The 18,107-nt window shown below is 41.7% G+C and overlaps 2 protein-coding genes across 2 annotated transcripts; both read left to right on the plus strand.

Moving 5' to 3' along the window:
* The first annotated feature begins 4,352 nt into the window (after positions 1-4,352).
* On the plus strand, positions 4,353-6,124 carry LOC105057419 (UDP-glycosyltransferase 91C1). Its single transcript, XM_073248295.1, is given in 3 exon segments — positions 4,353-4,436; positions 4,492-4,856; positions 4,858-6,124. Coding segments are annotated over 3 exon segments (1,557 nt in total). The 3' UTR covers positions 5,966-6,124.
* Positions 6,125-12,380: 6,256 nt separating this feature from the next.
* On the plus strand, positions 12,381-14,222 carry LOC105057418 (UDP-glycosyltransferase 91C1). The gene is given in 2 exon segments (XM_010940020.4): positions 12,381-12,987; positions 12,990-14,222. Coding segments are annotated over 2 exon segments (1,602 nt in total). The 5' UTR covers positions 12,381-12,395; the 3' UTR covers positions 14,000-14,222.
* Positions 14,223-18,107: the final 3,885 nt, after the last annotated feature.

Raw genomic sequence — 18,107 nt, forward strand, 5'->3', positions numbered from 1 at the left:
GGCCGACCTCACAAGGAGGCCAACCTCACGAAGTCATCTGGAGAACGACCTCACGAGAAGGCCGACATCATCACGAGGAGGCCGACTTCACAAGGAGACCAATCTTACGAAGTCATCCTAAGGCCGACATCATCATGAGGAGGCAGTCTCATGAATCATCCGGAGGCTGACATCATCATGAGGAAGCCGACCTCACAAGAAGACCAACCTCACGAAGTCATCCAGAGCCCGACCTCACAAAGAGGCCGACATTTACAGAAGTCATCTGGAGGCCAACTTCATCAAGAGGCGAGGTCGACTTCATCAGGAGGCTGAGGCCGACTTCATTAGAAGTCATCCGGAGGCTAACTTCATCTAGGAGGCGAGACCAACCTCATCAGAAGGCATCCGGAGGCGACTTCATCGGGAGGTCGAGGCCAACTTCATCGGGAGGTTGAGACCGACCTCATCAGAAGTCATCAGAAGGCCGACTTCTTTCTCGATGCTTTATCGACTACCTAAATTGATGACTGAGTCGCACCACTCAATGGGCTCCAACCGACTTTTTGACACGGGCATCAGCCGAACAGTCGAACGACAGACGTGGCCATCATGTCATCCCGACAGCCATATCAGGTCACACCCTCAGACGCCATATTCGGACCGACTGGTTGCATGCCATGATGGGATGTTATGAAGCCATTAATATACCGCACGCATGATAAGACCCGCCGCTATGGCCACCTACACGCCGAACAGAAGACACACCGCTGTCAGAGCTAGATGCCCATGCGGTGCCATATAGCTGATAAGATATGATTGACATGATTATCTGTCCTCTCATCATCTACTTTGCTCCTTCTATAATTAATAGAGATAAGCGGGGATCCCTCCAGATATATTGGCCAACATAGTGCCAAAACTCTGCTGCTTTTTTCACTATGTTGAGTCATCTTGCTGACTTGAGCATCGGAGGATCTTCGTCGGAGCCACCTCTGATGGAATTTTTTTTACGGATCTCTCTCTTCCGGCGTCAAGTGGAGACCACCATTACTATTCACCAGTAATCCCTCGCTCTCGCCTTCGGTTTTGACTGTGTGCACCTTCTCCGGTGAGGATATACTATTTCTCGTATCTACCGGTCGCATCCAGATGGAGCACCTAGTCGGCTCCAGACTGATTATCCCAATCGAAAAAAGATCGTAATAGATTGATCGATGAATTATGATTGATTGGCTTGTGGGATGCAAAGATCGATTTAGAATGGAAAATCCAACAGGCGGATAAAAAGAGAAATATCAAAGTTTGCCGGAATTTAGTGAAAGACCTTTTGATGACCGAGGCAGCTCGAATTTTGTAGTATAGATACGAGAGTATGACCAATGCAAAGTAGAGAGAAATTGGCACGCATAGAGGTCTTTCGGATACTGCATGTATAGAAGTATGCGCATGAAGCATTGCCCAAAAAGTACGGGTACACTGTAATTATTGGATATATATATATATATATATATATATGTAATAACTATCAATGACAATAAATTGTAACCATTCCGCAATGTACTTCATAACTCAAATAAGTGTGTCAGGTTGTAACCATCCTTCTTAATAAGTTTTAACCATATGTGAGGCGCCACGAGTTAGGGAGCGGGGCTATGCAATAATTGCCCAGCCCCAATAATTGCCCAGATGTGTAATGGCTGATGTGGGATGAGCTGTAGCGTACGTCATAAGTGTGAGAGGCTGTAATCATCCCTCTCAATATTTAATTCTTTTTCCTCCATCCCTTTTTATGCACCGTATCAAGAATTTAATATCTTTCCCCTCTTTCATAACATATGTTATTGTTGCTATTAGCAACGAACCTGGCATTATAGAATGGACAGATTTGAGATGGCTGAAGCTCGATTCTATACCAAGTGATAGAGAACCTACAAATCAAATCAAGTCAAACCAATCATTAGAGAATAATGACAAAGAGTGAGAGAGTTTAGCCTAAGAGATTATCTGGATGCCTCCTATTATGTATTTAATCTGTAGCGTATGTGAAATATATGATAGATAAGGCAACTACTCGGTCAGTAACTGTCAACGTAAATCTCAGCATCTTATCTCGGCTCGACATGATCCGATCCAATTAGATTGGCACATAGCTAAAATTCGGATAGTATCGAACATCACCAATGTAAACTTTCTCAAATCAGATACCTCCCACTTTTTAGTTCAATCTACTAGTAGATTGAATAAAGAGAGTAGAAAGTATTGAACGAAATGGCAATTATCTCGACTCCGTGCCTATCTTACTCATTAATGCGTGGCAATGTGGCAGAGGTTAATTGGTTGAAATCAATCGTCACACACCTCGGATGTGGTGGTAGGGATCCATATAAATTTAGCTCAGCCAATCTGAGTTGACACGTGTCGAGCATCGATCGATCAAGTTGGGGCTGTCATCGAATCTAAGCTGTCCCTACTATATATAACTAATGGTCCACCTCATTCAACCCTACTTTCTTTCTCTATCGCTAGACTCTGGTGATTTTCAACGAAAGCTCAACGGCTTTCTGGCATATCTTGACGAGCTTCAGCGAACTTTCGGCGACAAGTTTCGACTAGTGACCTAAGGTTAGTCCTACTTCGGATTAGCCCAATCTTTTATTTTGCTTTCTTTTTTTTTCTTTGTTTTTGAAAACTATTTTTTGAAAACGATCTCAAGATGAGTAGTACTCTCGACTCGGTCAGGAGCTAGTCCATCGACTAGAATCCATCTTACAGCTGAGAGGCACTCTTCTCCTCGGAATATGATTTTGAGGAGCCGGAGGTTAGAGACAAAGAGGCCTTTGGCCCCAAGTACTTCCAGTCTGTACTCGGCCTTGAGGACTTAAAACTGATCTGAGCTTAGTTCTGAATCCCATTCAAGTATCAACTGGAGATCCCAAGCTTGAGTGGTACAATTTGCGATCCATCGTGATGTCGACTCGGTCTCTATGAAGAGACCCTTAGGACCGGCCTGAGATTGTCCCTTCATCCATTTTTTATCCATCTTTTTCACTCTCTTGATATCGTTCCAAGCTTGGTTGTATCTAACTCATGGCGGTTTATTGTGGACATCACTACCTACTACTTTTTGATCAGAGTCTGACATTCCATCCTGCTCTTCCAATTTTTTTTTACTTTTAAAGATGTCCCACAGAGTAGGATTGGTGGTATCTCTCACTTTAGAAGGACATTGCCTGATCCAAGATACTCTCTCTGTCCATGCGTGAAAGGAAAGATTTTTCTTTGTTTCTTCTTTCGAGGAGGATTGGGGTTTTATCTCGTGGGGTTGATCTCAAAATCTGATGATTTGAGCCCCATCGCTAGGGGACACCGAGTGTTGGGATGTGAAGACTCTACTTAGGTAGAAGATTCTTGTACCGAAGGAGCTACTATCTGAGTTGACTTTGTACGATATCAGCCTTAGCAAGATCAACCCATGAGATGAATGCTGATCTTTTTAGTTTTATCCATTCTTTTTTAGCCTTCACCATTCTTGCTGTCTGTTTTACTATTTTTATCTCAATTTTTTTGTAGGAATGAGGACTAAGGAACTAAGAGGCTTCGCGGGATAATGTGAAGAAGAGAATGACCTCGGCTGCAATCGAGGAGCATCCCCAGTGATGAGAAAATTTTTTTTGAGCTTCGATATAATTTGCAAATATCAACAAATACCTCTATCAAAAATATTCTTATCCAATAAAATTTTTAAACTCTTTAAAATTTAATGGTGTTCCATATCATGAATTAAAATTAAAAAAAATGTATCGATAATATTATTATAAAATATAATCAAAATATGGAGCTTTGCAATGATACCAGTTTAATAACAACACAATTGACCACAATGATCCTTCTTCGTCTCAATTTCAGTAAAAATTTATTATTTTAATTTTAAAAAAATAAATTTATAATAAATTTTTTGAGATGCAACTTTTTCAAAAAAAAAATAACCCACTGATCAAGATATTTTATTTTTATTTTTTATTTTAATTTTATAATATAGATGAGTATACGTATATATACCATTTTATATTGTTTTCGTAAGGAAATCACTGGCAGCATCACTTATTTTCAGTTGAATAATATTTTAATTTTTTTAAAAAATTACCGGCCGGAATGAAAAGGATATGGACGGTGGACATTAAAAAAAAGTTGTAAATTAATTAATTTATCAAAATATTATATTTAATATTATAAAAAATATATATTTTTAAATTATTTAACATATTTTATCTGGTTGCAGGTGGATGTGACCGTTGCAGTTTTGGATTTTAGTATTCATGATAGATTTTTTTAATTTAAATCTCCCCGTGTGGCACGGGTTAAATAAAAAAATGGGTGGGTGTTTGCCCGTTGGCTTGACCATGCTCGTCGTATCCGGCGGCAGGGCCCAGCCATCACCATTAACTTTGCCAAGGGTTCGCACCAGTGGGCGCCCACAAATAATTTGACCCCGCGAGGTCGTCTTTTTAGCGCCCCGCCATCATTACGGCGTGCGACCCGCAAAACTCTTCTCGGAGCCCGAAGACACCAATAGGGATGGTAGAAGAGCGCCTCCACATAGCCATGCTCCCATGGCTGGCCTTCGGCCACATGATCCCTTTCCTCCACCTCGCCGTCGCTTTGGCTACCGCCGGCCTCCGCGTCTCCTTCCTCTCCACCCCTCGAAACATCCAACGCCTTCCCAAAATACCCCCCCACCTAACCTCGCTCATCACCTTCATCCAGCTCCCCTTGCCCCGCGTCGACGGCCTCCCCGACCAAGCCGAGGCCACCGTCGACCTCCCCACCGACGAGGTCCCGCTCCTGAAGATCGCGTACGACTCCTCCAGAACTCCGTAAGAAATTCCTCGCCGAGGAATCGCCCGACTACGTCATCCACGACTTCCTCCAGTACTGGGCCGCCGCCGCCGCGCGAGACATGGGCGTGCAGAGCATCTTCTTCTCCGTCTACTCGGCCACCACCCTCGCCTTCTTCGGCCCGCCGGAGGCGTTGACGGAGGACGGCCGGAGGAAGCTCCGTCCGACTCCGGAGAGCCTGACGTCGCCGCCCGACTGGCTCCCCTCCGGCTCGACTGTGGCGTTCCGCCGCCGGGAGGCGGAGGTGTTCTACTCGGCCGCCTTCACCATGAATTCTTCGGGAATCACCGATATCGACCGGTTCCGTTTGGTCGTTGAGTCATGCACCGCCGTCGCCATCCGGACCTGCCCCGAGTATGAGGGCGATTATCTGGAAATTGTCCGAAGGCTATACCGGAAGCCAGTGATCCCCGTCGGCCTGATCTTACCGTCCCCACCGGCGGCCGGCGGCGAAGAGGGGGACGATAGGTGGGCCCGGGTATTCAGGTGGCTCGACTCCCAGACCCCGAAGTCGGTAGTGTTCGTCAGCTTTGGAAGCGAGTACAAGATGGAGAGACGTGAACTCCATGAGCTGGCCCATGGCCTCGAGCTCGCCAACGTGCCTTTCTTGTGGGTCCTACGGAGGCCTTCTTGGTGCAATGGCAGTGATGAAGAGGCGCTTCCAGCAGGGTTCATAGACCGGACGAAGAGCCGTGGGACTCTGTGCTTTGGTTGGGCTCCTCAGCTTGAGATCTTGGCCCATCCTTCCGTAGGAGGATCTCTGTTTCACTCTGGATGGGGATCTATTATAGAGACTCTTCGCCATGGGCATACATTGGTTGTCCTGCCGTGTATGGTTGATCAGAGTCTTAACGCCAGGTTGTTAGTGGAGAAGGGCATTGCAGTCGAGGTGGAGCGACAGGATGATGGTTCCTTCACTAGGGATGGGATCGTGAAGGCTTTGGATGTGGCGATGGTTTCTGGCCAAGGGGAGGAGTTGAGAACAAAGACGAGAGAGATGGCAACTCTATTTGCTGATCAAGAGCTTGATGACAAGTATGTAAGGGAATTTGTTGACTACCTCCTTAAGGCAGTTGACGCCAACTAGTAAATCAGGGACCTCACTTTCTTCCAGGGAACAAAAAAAAGATAAATAAATAAAACATGAGTGCTTGGAGCTATATATTGCCGCTGCCTCCACTCCAAATTCCATGTATTGAAATTAAATGAGCAAATGCAGTACAGCTTTCGATGGTTGCTATTAGAAGATGGGTAGAACTTCCGCAAGGATGGATTACATCATAAACGGTGTATATTATTTGATGGCCGTCCATCTTTTAATAATGGCTAGTGAGGGCTGTACAGAACTTTCCGATGTCATTTGCACACTCTAGAGGATTTTGGTTTTGGTTTAACTATTGGTTTAGAATGTTTTGATACACCTAGCAAAGAAGACAGTCTATAACTCATCAAATGAAAGTAACAACTCATGCACTACGATGCGTGCTCCAATTACATCCGGCAAATGGGTTAAGCTAATAGTAGCTCTAAAATTGCTGAGAATATCAAGGTGCCATTCCGCCAGAGCAAAAACTCTGAATATTGATTATCCGATAGCAACATTTGGCATGGATTAATGCACACGAAGAGGTGGTGATGCCCGATTTTATCAGGTAGCAAATCTGATTGCTTATTAAATAGGTCAAAAACTCAAATATGAACCTGACATATTTACTAAATATATGTATAAATAAAAAATAATTAACCTATCATGGTCCATATAATTCATTTATTAAACAGGTCAAGTTAGATTAAAAAGGTTAAACAAGCTAAACCGAATTAATAGGTTAAACGAGTTGGATTGAATAGATTAGAAATAGGTTAATCAGATTTTAAATAAGCTGAATATATTTTAAACAAATTAAATAGATCAGATTATAATCTGACTCAATTATTAAATGAGATAATCATATCAAAAATCCAAACATGAATTTAACCTGTTTAATAAATAGGTCTAAATGGATTGATCCATTTATGACCTAAACTCATTTATATTAAACCCTAACCTGCTTAAAATGGATTGTTTATAGATTGGATTGATAGATTGGGTCATAAATTGCTACCCTTAGTAGCAAGTAATGTAGGATACTTTACATTCATCTTGGAAGCCTTGAACCATGAATCAGATAGAGTTGAAATGCAAAAGCTTGCATCCATCCTGCTATGCAATTTTTTTTGAGCTAGTGTCATGTCTTAGTTAATTAGATCTTGTAATGTTACAGTATAATAGATAAATAAAAAAATTTGGGAGAAGGTTTCGCTTTAGTCCATTTGTGGATCTTATAAATAAGTTATATGTCATTTTGTATCTTAAGGTGTAATCACTTTTCTTCGTCAGCATCTATTTAATAAACTTTCTCAACGAGCAGATCGAGCTTCGCCCAAGATATCACATCATTTAGTTAGGCTTGGATTGACTTGGCCTACCATTTAGGCCAACTTCCTAGGCTCAAGCATGCTACTTATCGAGCTTCAAGCTTCTTGATTTCTTATTCCTATTCAAAATCCAATGATGGGGAGCAGCTTGGGGGAGAGGACCTCGTGCTAACCATGGGGCTAGAAAGAGGGGCCCTTGATCTTGGCAAAGGGCATGGTAGATGCCATGATTTTCGATAGTGGTGTGTTAGTCATGGCTGAAGAGGATGCTGCTGAGGTGGAGCATGGCATAGGGTATGTTGATCGGTGTCGATCTCGATGAGATCCATGTTGATATCCCATTTGTAGAGAATGGCGAGGGTGGATTCGGTAGAGAAGATGAGAGGGACGATACGGTCGGCCTCGTCAGTAATGATGATGGAAAGCATGAATTGGGGGAGGAAGAGGACGTTGGCATCGAAGGGCAAGAGACATCATAGAGGAAGCACGACAAAAGCCTAACCAGCAACGAAGACGACAATGAGCATGAACTAGTGGAGGAAGAGGGCATTGATGTGCAGGAGTAGCGGGACATAACAGTGGAAGCCTAACCAACCACGAAAGTCGTTGAGGTAGAGAATGAGTGGGGGAAAGGAGAAGTTTTAGGAGAGTGGGAGGAGGTAGAGGAGATGATGGTGGAGAGAAAGCGAAGGGTACTATAGCTAAAAGAGAACAGGAGACGAGAGGAGGAGACTAGCAATAACCTTAGCTGCCATTGCCTCCTTCCTTAATCAAAGTAGGGCTCAAGTTATATAAAAATAAAAAATCAAAATCGGGCTAGATTGTGGAGCATGGACTTAGAGCAAAACCAAAACTAAGTTACACAAAAAAAAAAAAAAATCAAAATTGGACTTAGGTTGGTGGGCTTAGAGCTTATATGTAATATATATTTATATAAATAACTGAGCTCGAACCAGATCGATGTATACACGAGTTTAGCCTTTTTAATAGGCAGAATCAAATTTGAAATCCGTTCGAGCTCATTAGACTTAAAAATGAGTTAATATCCATTCAAAATAATATAAGTTCAGGCATGTCCAATAAGCTAGTGGACTTAAACAAATCTATTAGTTACTACTAGAGATCATTGCAGTTGAGACAAATCAAGTAGCTAGAGGCTCGAGCTCGACTCGATTCAAATTTTTTAAGCTCCAAACTTGAGATTGATCAAGCCTTAATATCTGAGCTTAAGCTTGACTCGATTAAAAAAGGAAACAATATTGAAGATTAACTCAAATCAACTCAAATATCAACCAAGTCTTACTGGAGCTTGAGTTTGAGTTCTAGCTCGAATTTGAGCCTTAATCATTATTGACTTTTAAAAGTCAAAAGTTAGATCAAACTAAAGAAATATAAATATTAATTTTAAAATACTAAATTAATAGAGTAAAACATAAATTTTTTTTTTGAGGTTTACATTTATTATACTTACATCTAATAATTTGTAAAATCTATACTTACATTGAATTAAATTAATGACATTAGTGAAATTATTTATCTCACCTGAAAAGTTGAAATTGTCCTTAGGTGGAGAGGACAATGCACATATTTTATTATATCTTTGGTTGGTTGTTATATCACTTTACATTATTTTGGTTATTTTTAAAATTTTCTTTGACATGGTATATGGGTCTCGTAAGATTAATTATTTGCCTAGTGTTCTTTTACATTATAAGTTAAAATGCTTGATAACAAAAAATCTCAAAAGGATAAGTATAGGTTTTTCAAACTTTTGGATGCAAGTACAATTTATTCCTAATCTCAATTAGGCTTTAATAATTTACTCAAGTTGATAATATATATTATAAATAAAATATAAAATTAGTAAAAATAATATAGTAAATTAGGTTTGCAAGCTTTTGAGCCGAATATTTGGCTGTTTGAGCTTTTGACTCAAATTCGGTGATAGTTGAATCAAAATGAGCTTGGATTTGAGTCAGCCCAAGTAGTTTGCATCCCTAATTTTCACTAGTTTGTACTCTTGTTGAAACTCTATTTGGCTTGTTTTCTTAAGTTGTTCTTTCTTTAGATGCCACTTTACACTCTTGTGGGAACCTCACCAATAAGTGGTAGGTTGAAACCACAGCCTGGAGGGCATTTAGGTCGGGTTGGCAGAGGATCGTGTTGTATGTCGATGGGGCTCAGATGACAAGATAGTCAAGCTGCACTTTCGTATGTCGTGATCGTCAGCCAGCTATAATCAAGAGTGTTATGACCCCCTCAATAGGAGTTGCATCCTTTGACAAGCAGGGAATCAACTTTTGCCAACCAATTTGAGGAAAATTTCATTTTAGAGAAGGCATTACAAAACAAGATATCGACAGATCTTCTATTATTGACTAAGATGTAGTGTACATCATAATTATCTATATTTAAAGTTACAATAACTGTATAATTATGCAGAGATTAAATTCTCTATGCATTTTCATTGAAGAAGGTGATGATGTCTTCGGCCTTTTGCTTCTTGGTCAATGATTCTTTTGCCCACCATTTGTATACCTTGGTATGTCTACCGATTTGCCCCTGATTATGGTGCTAATGACACCCCGGCAGGCCAGTTATCAAAATTTCCTTCAAGTTGGGGCTGCTCAGGTCGTGTCTTATTTCGTTTCTGTCGATCTTTGAGGTACTTATCAAGGTGCCTATGATTTCGATGGTACGATAGTACTTTCTTAGATCATGTTGGATCGAGAGGTTGCACATCCTCTTCAATCTTGATAGCTATCCATTGCCCTTGATTTCCATTAAGATCTAGGTCTTGGGGGTGTTCAGGGAAGTATAAGTGGCAAACCACCTCGGTAGAGAATGTGACTGCCAACCTCAGGGTAGGGTCCTGGATCGGTGAGCTCGTGGGAGAGTTCGAGACCTTCACGAACTCCTTCCTCGTCAGTCCTCATACTTCAGCTTGTCTTTCTTCTTTGATTCCCTCCTTTTGCTCTATGGATCTCCTCTTTAGAGAGCCTCTATGTAGTTCATAGGCTTTCTTGGCATTGGCACATTTTTCTATCTGACTAACATCTCAACAAAAACCTTTAGATATATCTTCTCTAAAAAAAAAAAACTTGTATTGGCATATTTCTCTATCCAAGCTAACATCTCAACAAAGGTCTTCAGATATACCTTTTCTAAAGGGAAAAGAAACTTGCACTTCAGAAATCCTCCTTTTCGAGCCGACATAGCAACTGATTGATCAATGTCATACTTCTCTATCTGAGCTAACATCTTGGCAAAGGCCTTCGGATATATTTTTTTTAAAGAGAAAAGAAACTTGCACTTTAGAAGTCCTTTTCAAGCCGACATAGTGACTGATTGATCAATGTTATATACTTCCAGTGTAGCCGTATTAAAGTAGCTTACATAGTACTTGAGGGACTCTCCTTCCCTTTGTTTAATGCTCACCAAGGAGTCGAACCCACGGTATTGTCATTGGCTACTAATGAAATGAACTATGAATGGCCGGCCTAGTTGCTTGAAGGAGTGGATTAAGCTTTGTTGCAGGCTTGAGTACCAATACCGAGCTACCTTTTGTAGGTTGGAAGAGAAAGCTTGGTAGAAGATTCCATCAGTTGCCCCATATAAGAGCATGAGTACCTTGAAGCTTTCCAAATGATTCATTGGGTTGGTCGCTCCATCGTACACTTCAGCTATGGCATTTGAAGTTGTGTGAGATTGGTTCATCCATAATTTTTCTACTGATCAAGAGCATGTGACATTAATGTTGATCTCCCTATCTTGTGCTATCGCTTGACCCCATAGTGCATCGATCTACCAGTGCATCTCCTGGAGCTTGTGATCTACATTGACATCTCAGGTGGTATAGTATTGGGAGTGCTGAGGTGGCGATCTCCTTGTGGGGGTCTTTTCCCGACTGAGGGGTCAACGAACACCTCTGATGACCCATTCCGAACTCCTTGGTTGGCTATGCCGATTCTGCTACGCTCGATTTAAATGCAGGAAGGCAGCTGAGATTGCTATTATTGCTGATGTACTTGTTGAGACTCAGCTATGGGGTTGTGGCCGCCTGCTGGATTGCTTGGATGACTATCGTTAGAGTTTGAGCCTACTATATATATAAGCAGATTGAATTATTCGGAGGTCACCCTTGGAGCCTACTGAGGGGATGGAGGTTGATTCTCAGGTCATGGAGGTGGTGCCTCAACTTGGGGCGATACCTTGGTCGGTTGGGACTGCACCTCGGTTGGATGAGGTACAGTTTTGTTGGACCATCGTGAGACGTTTGATCTTCCTCTCTATGATCTCATGCTTGCAAACTTTTCTTCACTTTTGAGCAGGCTGGATGCTTCTTCTAGTGCCAATTTATTATTATTGGCAACCAACTTGGCACTGGAATGGACAGATCTGGGATAGTTAGAGCTTGATTTTATATCGATGAGAGAGAACCTACAAATCAAGTCTTAACCAAAGTTGTTTTTCATGAGAACCCTTCGATGCTTTAGTCAATCACCAGAGTACAGTAGAAAGAAAAAAGAGAGTTTTATATGCGAGCTTATCTGGATGTCCCTTATGCCCTCTTATTCAGAGGTGAGGTGACCGGTTAGCTAATTTTGCAAGAAAGGACATGAGTGGTAAAAAGGATCGTATTTCTTCTATCTTATCTGGCTATGATGAGTTGTTTCCGTTTGATTTGAAATATATCTAGAATGTAAGATAAATTAAGCAATTACTGATCAACCAACAACCGTCATTGCAAATCTCGGCTTTTTATCTTGGCTCGATATGACCCGATCCGATTAGGTCAGCAGACAGCCAAGTTTCAAATAGCATCAGATATAGTTGAGATAAACTATTATCCCATATCAATTACCAAATATTTAGTACCGTTTTTCTCTTCTCATACCAAATTATCTGTGGTCCAAAGTGGATCAGGTTCGATCAATAATTTCTCACAAAAATGTGGCTAGGAGTTGCCCGTTGGCTTAAATAACCGTTGTTTTTGGTCGATCGATCTGATCCACTGGTTCTGTTGGCAACGGTCCCACCGCGACCACGAACCCAGGCCACGTGCATATTATCCGTGTAGATTCCCTCGCATCTCGCACCTCATGTTTCTCTATCTTCCCGAGGGACTCCGCTCATCCCGCGGCAAGGGCCCAGCCATCACCATCAACTTTGCCAAGGGTTGGCACCAGTGGGCGCCCACAATAATTAGACCCCGCGAGGCCGTCTATTTAGGCCCCGCCATCATTACGGCTTGCGACACGCAAAACTCTTCTCGGAGCCCGAAGACACCAATAGGGATGGTAGAAGAGCGCCTCCACATAGCCATGCTCCCATGGCTGGCCTTCGGCCACATGATCCCTTTCCTCCACCTCGCCGTCGCTTTGGCTACCGCCGGCCTCCGCGTCTCCTTCCTCTCCACCCCTCGAAACATCCAACGCCTTCCCAAAATACCCCCCCACCTAACCTCGCTCATCACCTTCATCCAGCTCCCCTTGCCCCGCGTCGACGGCCTCCCCGACCAAGCCGAGGCCACCGTTGACCTCCCCACCGATGAGGTCCCGCTCCTGAAGATCGCGTACGACCTCCTCCAGAACTCCGTCAAGAAATTCCTCGCCGAGGAATCGCCCGACTACGTCATCCACGACTTCCTCCAGTACTGGGCCGCCGCCGCCGCGCGCGACATGGGCGTGCAGAGCATCTTCTTCTCCGTCTACTGGCCGCCACCCTCGCCTTCTTCGGCCCGCCGGAGGCGTTGACGGAGGACGGCCGGAGGAAGCTTCGTCCGACTCCGGAGAGCCTGACGTCGCCGCCCGACTGGCTCCCCTCCGGCTCGACTGTGGCGTTCCGCCGCCGGGAGGCGGAGGTGTTCTACTCGGCCGCCTTCACCATGAATTCTTCGGGAATCACCGATATCGACCGGTTCCGTTTGGTCGTTGAGTCATGCACCGCCGTCGCCATCCGGACCTGCCCCGAGTATGAGGGCGAGTATCTGGAAATTGTCCGAAGGCTATACCGGAAGCCAGTGATCCCCGTCGGCCTGATCTTACCGTCCCCACTGGCGGCCAGCGGTGAAGAGGGGGACGATAGGTGGGCCCGGGTAATCAGGTGGCTCGACGCCCAGACCCCGATGTCTGTGGTGTTCGTCAGCTTTGGAAGCGAGTACAAGATGGAGAGACGTGAACTCCATGAGCTGGCCCATGGCCTCGAGCTCGCCAACGTGCCTTTCTTGTGGGTCCTACGGAGGCCTTCTTGGTGTAATGGCAGTGATGAAGAGGCGCTTCCAGCTGGGTTCATAGACCGGACCAAGGGCCGTGGGACTCTGTGCTTTGGTTGGGCTCCTCAGCTTGAGATCTTGGCCCATCCTTCCATAGGGGGATCTCTGTTTCACTCTGGATGGGGATCTATTATAGAGTCTCTTCGCCATGGACATGCATTGGTAGTCCTGCCGTGTATGGTTGATCAGAGTCTTAACGCCAGGTTGTTAGTGGAGAAGGGCATTGCAGTCGAGGTGGAGCGACAGGGTGATGGTTCCTTCACTAGGGATGGGATCGTGAAGGCCTTGGATATGGCGATGGTTTCTGGCCAAGGCGAGGAGTTGAGAACAAAGACGAGGAAGATGGCAACTCTCTTTGCTGATCAAGAGCTTGATGACAAGTATGTAAGGGAGTTTGTCGACTACCTCCTTAAGGCAGTTGACACCAACTAGTGAATCAGGGACCTCACTTTCTTCCCCGGAAAGAAAAAAGGATAAATAAATAAAAAGATAGTGTGCCTGGTGCTGTTGCCACCTCGTCCACTCCAAATTCTTCATCCTTGTATTGAAATTAGATGAGCAGATGCGGTACAGCATTGATGGTTGCTATCAGGAGATGAATAGATCGTCCACAAGGATGGATATATCACAAATGACATATATTATTTGATGGCCATCCAATATCTTCTAATATCTTATTTTGATTTAATTATTGGTTTAGATATAAATTCTAATATATTTATTAAATTATATATATACTAAAAAAAAGGTAACCCAATCCGGTCTATATTTATTAAATAGATCAAGTTAGGTGAAGCAGATTGAACGAGCTAAACCAATTAAACACGTTAAATATATTTTAAATAGATTATATGGATTAGATTATAATCCAATCAAATTATTAAATGGATTAACTTGATAAAAAATCTAAACATGAATCTAATTTGTTTAATAAGTAGGTTTAGATAGGTTGATCCATTTATGATCCAAATTCGTTTATATTTTTATGGCCCAAACTCGTTTATTAAACCCACATCTGCTTAAAATGGGTTATTCATGAGTTAGATTGATGGGTTGGGTCACAAATTGCCACCCAAGTTGATGTAGGATACTTTACAATTATCTTGGAAGCCTTGAACCATGTACGAGATAGAGCTAAAATGCAAAAGCTCGGATCCATCCTGCTAAGCAATTTTTCTTTGAGCCGGTGTCATGTCTTAGTTAATGAGACCTTGTAATGTTATAGTATAATAAATAAATAAATAAATCTGGGAGAAGGTTTTGCTTCGATCCATTTGTTGATCTTGTACATAAGTTTTATGTCATTTAGTTTCTTAAGGTGTGATCACTTTTCTTCATCAACATCTAATTAATAGACTAGATCAACGAGCAGATCGAGCTCAGCCCAGGATACCACATCATTGAGAAATTCTATGTACTATCCCCAGTGGAGTAAAGATACGCCGCTTCATCTTATTAGGCTACATAGTGTAATCAATAAGAAGACAAATGATAGAAAATTTGATCTGAATGTGAAAATAAACATATCTCCAATCATTATTGTTTAAGTCCAAACGATCCAATGATCAAGAAAGTTGCAAGAAGTATCAGAAGATGAATATTATAGATCAAAATCTATTTTGCTTCTATCCTGCAAAAGAATACTATAAAAGAGTACTTTTAGTCTATGCCAGAGAATCTCGATGCTTATACTTGATAGAGAGTTACATGTTATATTTATAGGATAGACTAGAGACTCTTTTAGATTAACATAACTTTTTCCTTCCATCAAAGAATCACAGCTGTACTAGAGTCATTATTTTAACTTGAGTCTATCCTTATCTCAAAAGAGTTTTAATTATTTTTTATTATCTTAACTATCTTAATCTATCTTTAACAATAAAGTTACAAGTGGGCTACATTAAGTCCCCAAGATATGGAGATGGGTACAATACAAATATTTAGTGCAGCTCAGTTTTTTTCCTCAATTTTTTTCTAACCAAAATGCTCTTTCCCTCTTATTGCATCAAAACAATCAATAGGATGTCGTAGAACATAACAAAAATCATAATAATAGTATGACATCTTGTTCCATCATATAATATTTTGTTATATACTATAAAAAATTATCGAAATGTCATAAAAAATAGTAGGACATCGTAACAATGGTTATGATATCTTATTGTATCTTATAAATAATTATCGAAATATTATAAAAAATAATAGGATGCCATAACAATAGTATGAAATTCTGTTCAATTTTATAAATAATTATCAAGATGTCATAAAAAATAATAAAATATTATAATAATATTAAGATATCATGTTATATTTGCTAATTAAGAGCAGTTAAGAACAAAGACAAGGGAGATGGCAACTCTATTTGCTGATCAAGAGCTTGATGACATGTAAGGAAATTTGTCGGCTCCCTCCTTAAGGCAGTTGAGGCCAACTAGTGAATCAAGGACCTCACTTTCTTCCTAGGAAACATAAAAGGATAAATAAATAAAAAGATGAGTGCTTGGAGCTGTTGCTGCCTCCTACACTCCAAATTCTTCATCCTTGTATTGAAATCAATGAGTAGGTGCAGTAAAGCTCCCGAAGGTTACTATCAGGAGATGGATAGATGGTCTACGAGGATAGATTATATCATAAATGCCGTATATTGTTGGATGGCCATCCATTTTCTAATAGCGGCTAGCGAGGGTTACATAGAACTTTGCGGTGCCATCCACATACTCTAGAAGATTCTTGTTTTGGTTTAAATATTGGTTTAGAAAGTTTTGAAATACTTGGCAAAAAGACAGTCTACAATTCAACAAATGAATGCAACACAACTTATAAGCTACACTTGGTGCTCTAATTACATCAGGCAAATGGGTTAAGCTAATAGTAGCTCTAAAATTGCTGACAATATCAAGGTGCCATTCTGCCAGAGCAAAGACTCTGAATATCGATTATCCAGTAGCAACATAAGGCACATGGATTAATGCACATGAAAGAGGTGGTGAAGTCCAATTTTATCAAGTAGCAAATTGATTATTTATTAAATGGGTCAAAAACTCAAATATGAACCTGACATATCTATTAAAGTATATGTACAACAAAAAATAGATAACCTAATTCGCCCCGTATAACCAATTTATTAAACAGATCAAGTTAGGTTAAAAGATTAAACGAGCTAAACTGATTAAACAAATTAAACAAGTCGCATTGAATAGGTCAAAAATAGATTAATCAGATTTTAAATAAATTAAACATATTTTCAATAGATCAAATAGAACAGATTATAGCCCAACCTAATTATTAAACAGATTAACCAGATCAAAAATCTAAATATAAACCTAACGCATTTAATAAATAGGTCTAAATGGGTTGATCTATTTATGATCCAAACTCACTTATATTATATCCAAACCAACTTAACATGGATTGTTCATGAGTTGGATTAACGGATTATGTCATAAATTGCCCCCCTTAGTAGCAAGTTGACGTAGGATACTTTATATTCATCTTGGAAGCCTTGAACCATGCAAGAGATAAAGCTGAAGTGTAGAAGCTCACATCCATCCTGTTTAGCAACCTTTCTTTAAGCTGGTGTCATGTTTAGTTAAGTAGACCTTGTAACGTTACTGTATAATAGATAAATAAAAAAAAATCTAGCAGAAGGTTTTACTTCGGTCCATTTGTGGATCTTATACATATGTGTCATTTAGTATCATAAGGCATAATCACTTTTCTTCATCAGCATCTCGTTAATAGACTTGCTCAATGAACAGATCGAGCTCAGCCTAACATACCACATCATTTAGTTAGGCTTAGGCCGACCTGACCTAACCTTTAGGCCAACTTCCCAAGCTCAAGCCCCTTACTTAATGGGCTTTGGTCTTCCTAGTTTTCTCTCTATTCAAAATCCAATGGTGGAGCAGCTTGGGGGGAAGGACTTAGTGTTGACTGTGGAGCTAGAATGAGGGGCCCTTGACCTTGGCAAAGGGCATGACAGCATAGTAAATGGCATGGTTTTCAGTAGTGCCGTGGTAGTCATGGTCGAAGAGGATGCTGCTGAGGTGGAGTGTGGCATAGGGCATATTGATGTCAGCTTAGGAAGAGTTGAAATTGTGACCGATCTCAACCTTGATAAGATTCATGTAGATGCCCCAACTATAGAAGACGGCAAAGATGGAGTCAATAGAGAAGGAGAGAGGGATGATGTAGTCAACCTCATCATTAGTGATGATGGCAAGCATGAATTGGGGGAGGAGGAGGGCATCGACATAGAAAGACAAGGGACGCCGCGGAGAAGCAGTGTCAGAAGCGTAGCCAGCCATGATGGCAACAACGAGCATGAATTGGTGGAGAAGAGGGCATTAGTGTGAAGGGGCAGGGACATGGCAGTGGAAGCCCAACCGGCCAACCGGCCATGAAGTCATTGATGCAGAGAATGAGAGGGGGGAGGGACAAGTTTTAGGAGAGTGGGAGGTGGTGGTGGAGGTGGAGAGAAAGCCAAGGGTGTAGCCAAGAGAGGAGGAGATGGGAAGGAGGCTAGCAATAACCTGAGCCA

The sequence above is a fragment of the Elaeis guineensis genome, chromosome 14 (assembly GCF_000442705.2).
Source record: "Elaeis guineensis isolate ETL-2024a chromosome 14, EG11, whole genome shotgun sequence".
NCBI lineage: Eukaryota > Viridiplantae > Streptophyta > Magnoliopsida > Arecales > Arecaceae > Elaeis > Elaeis guineensis.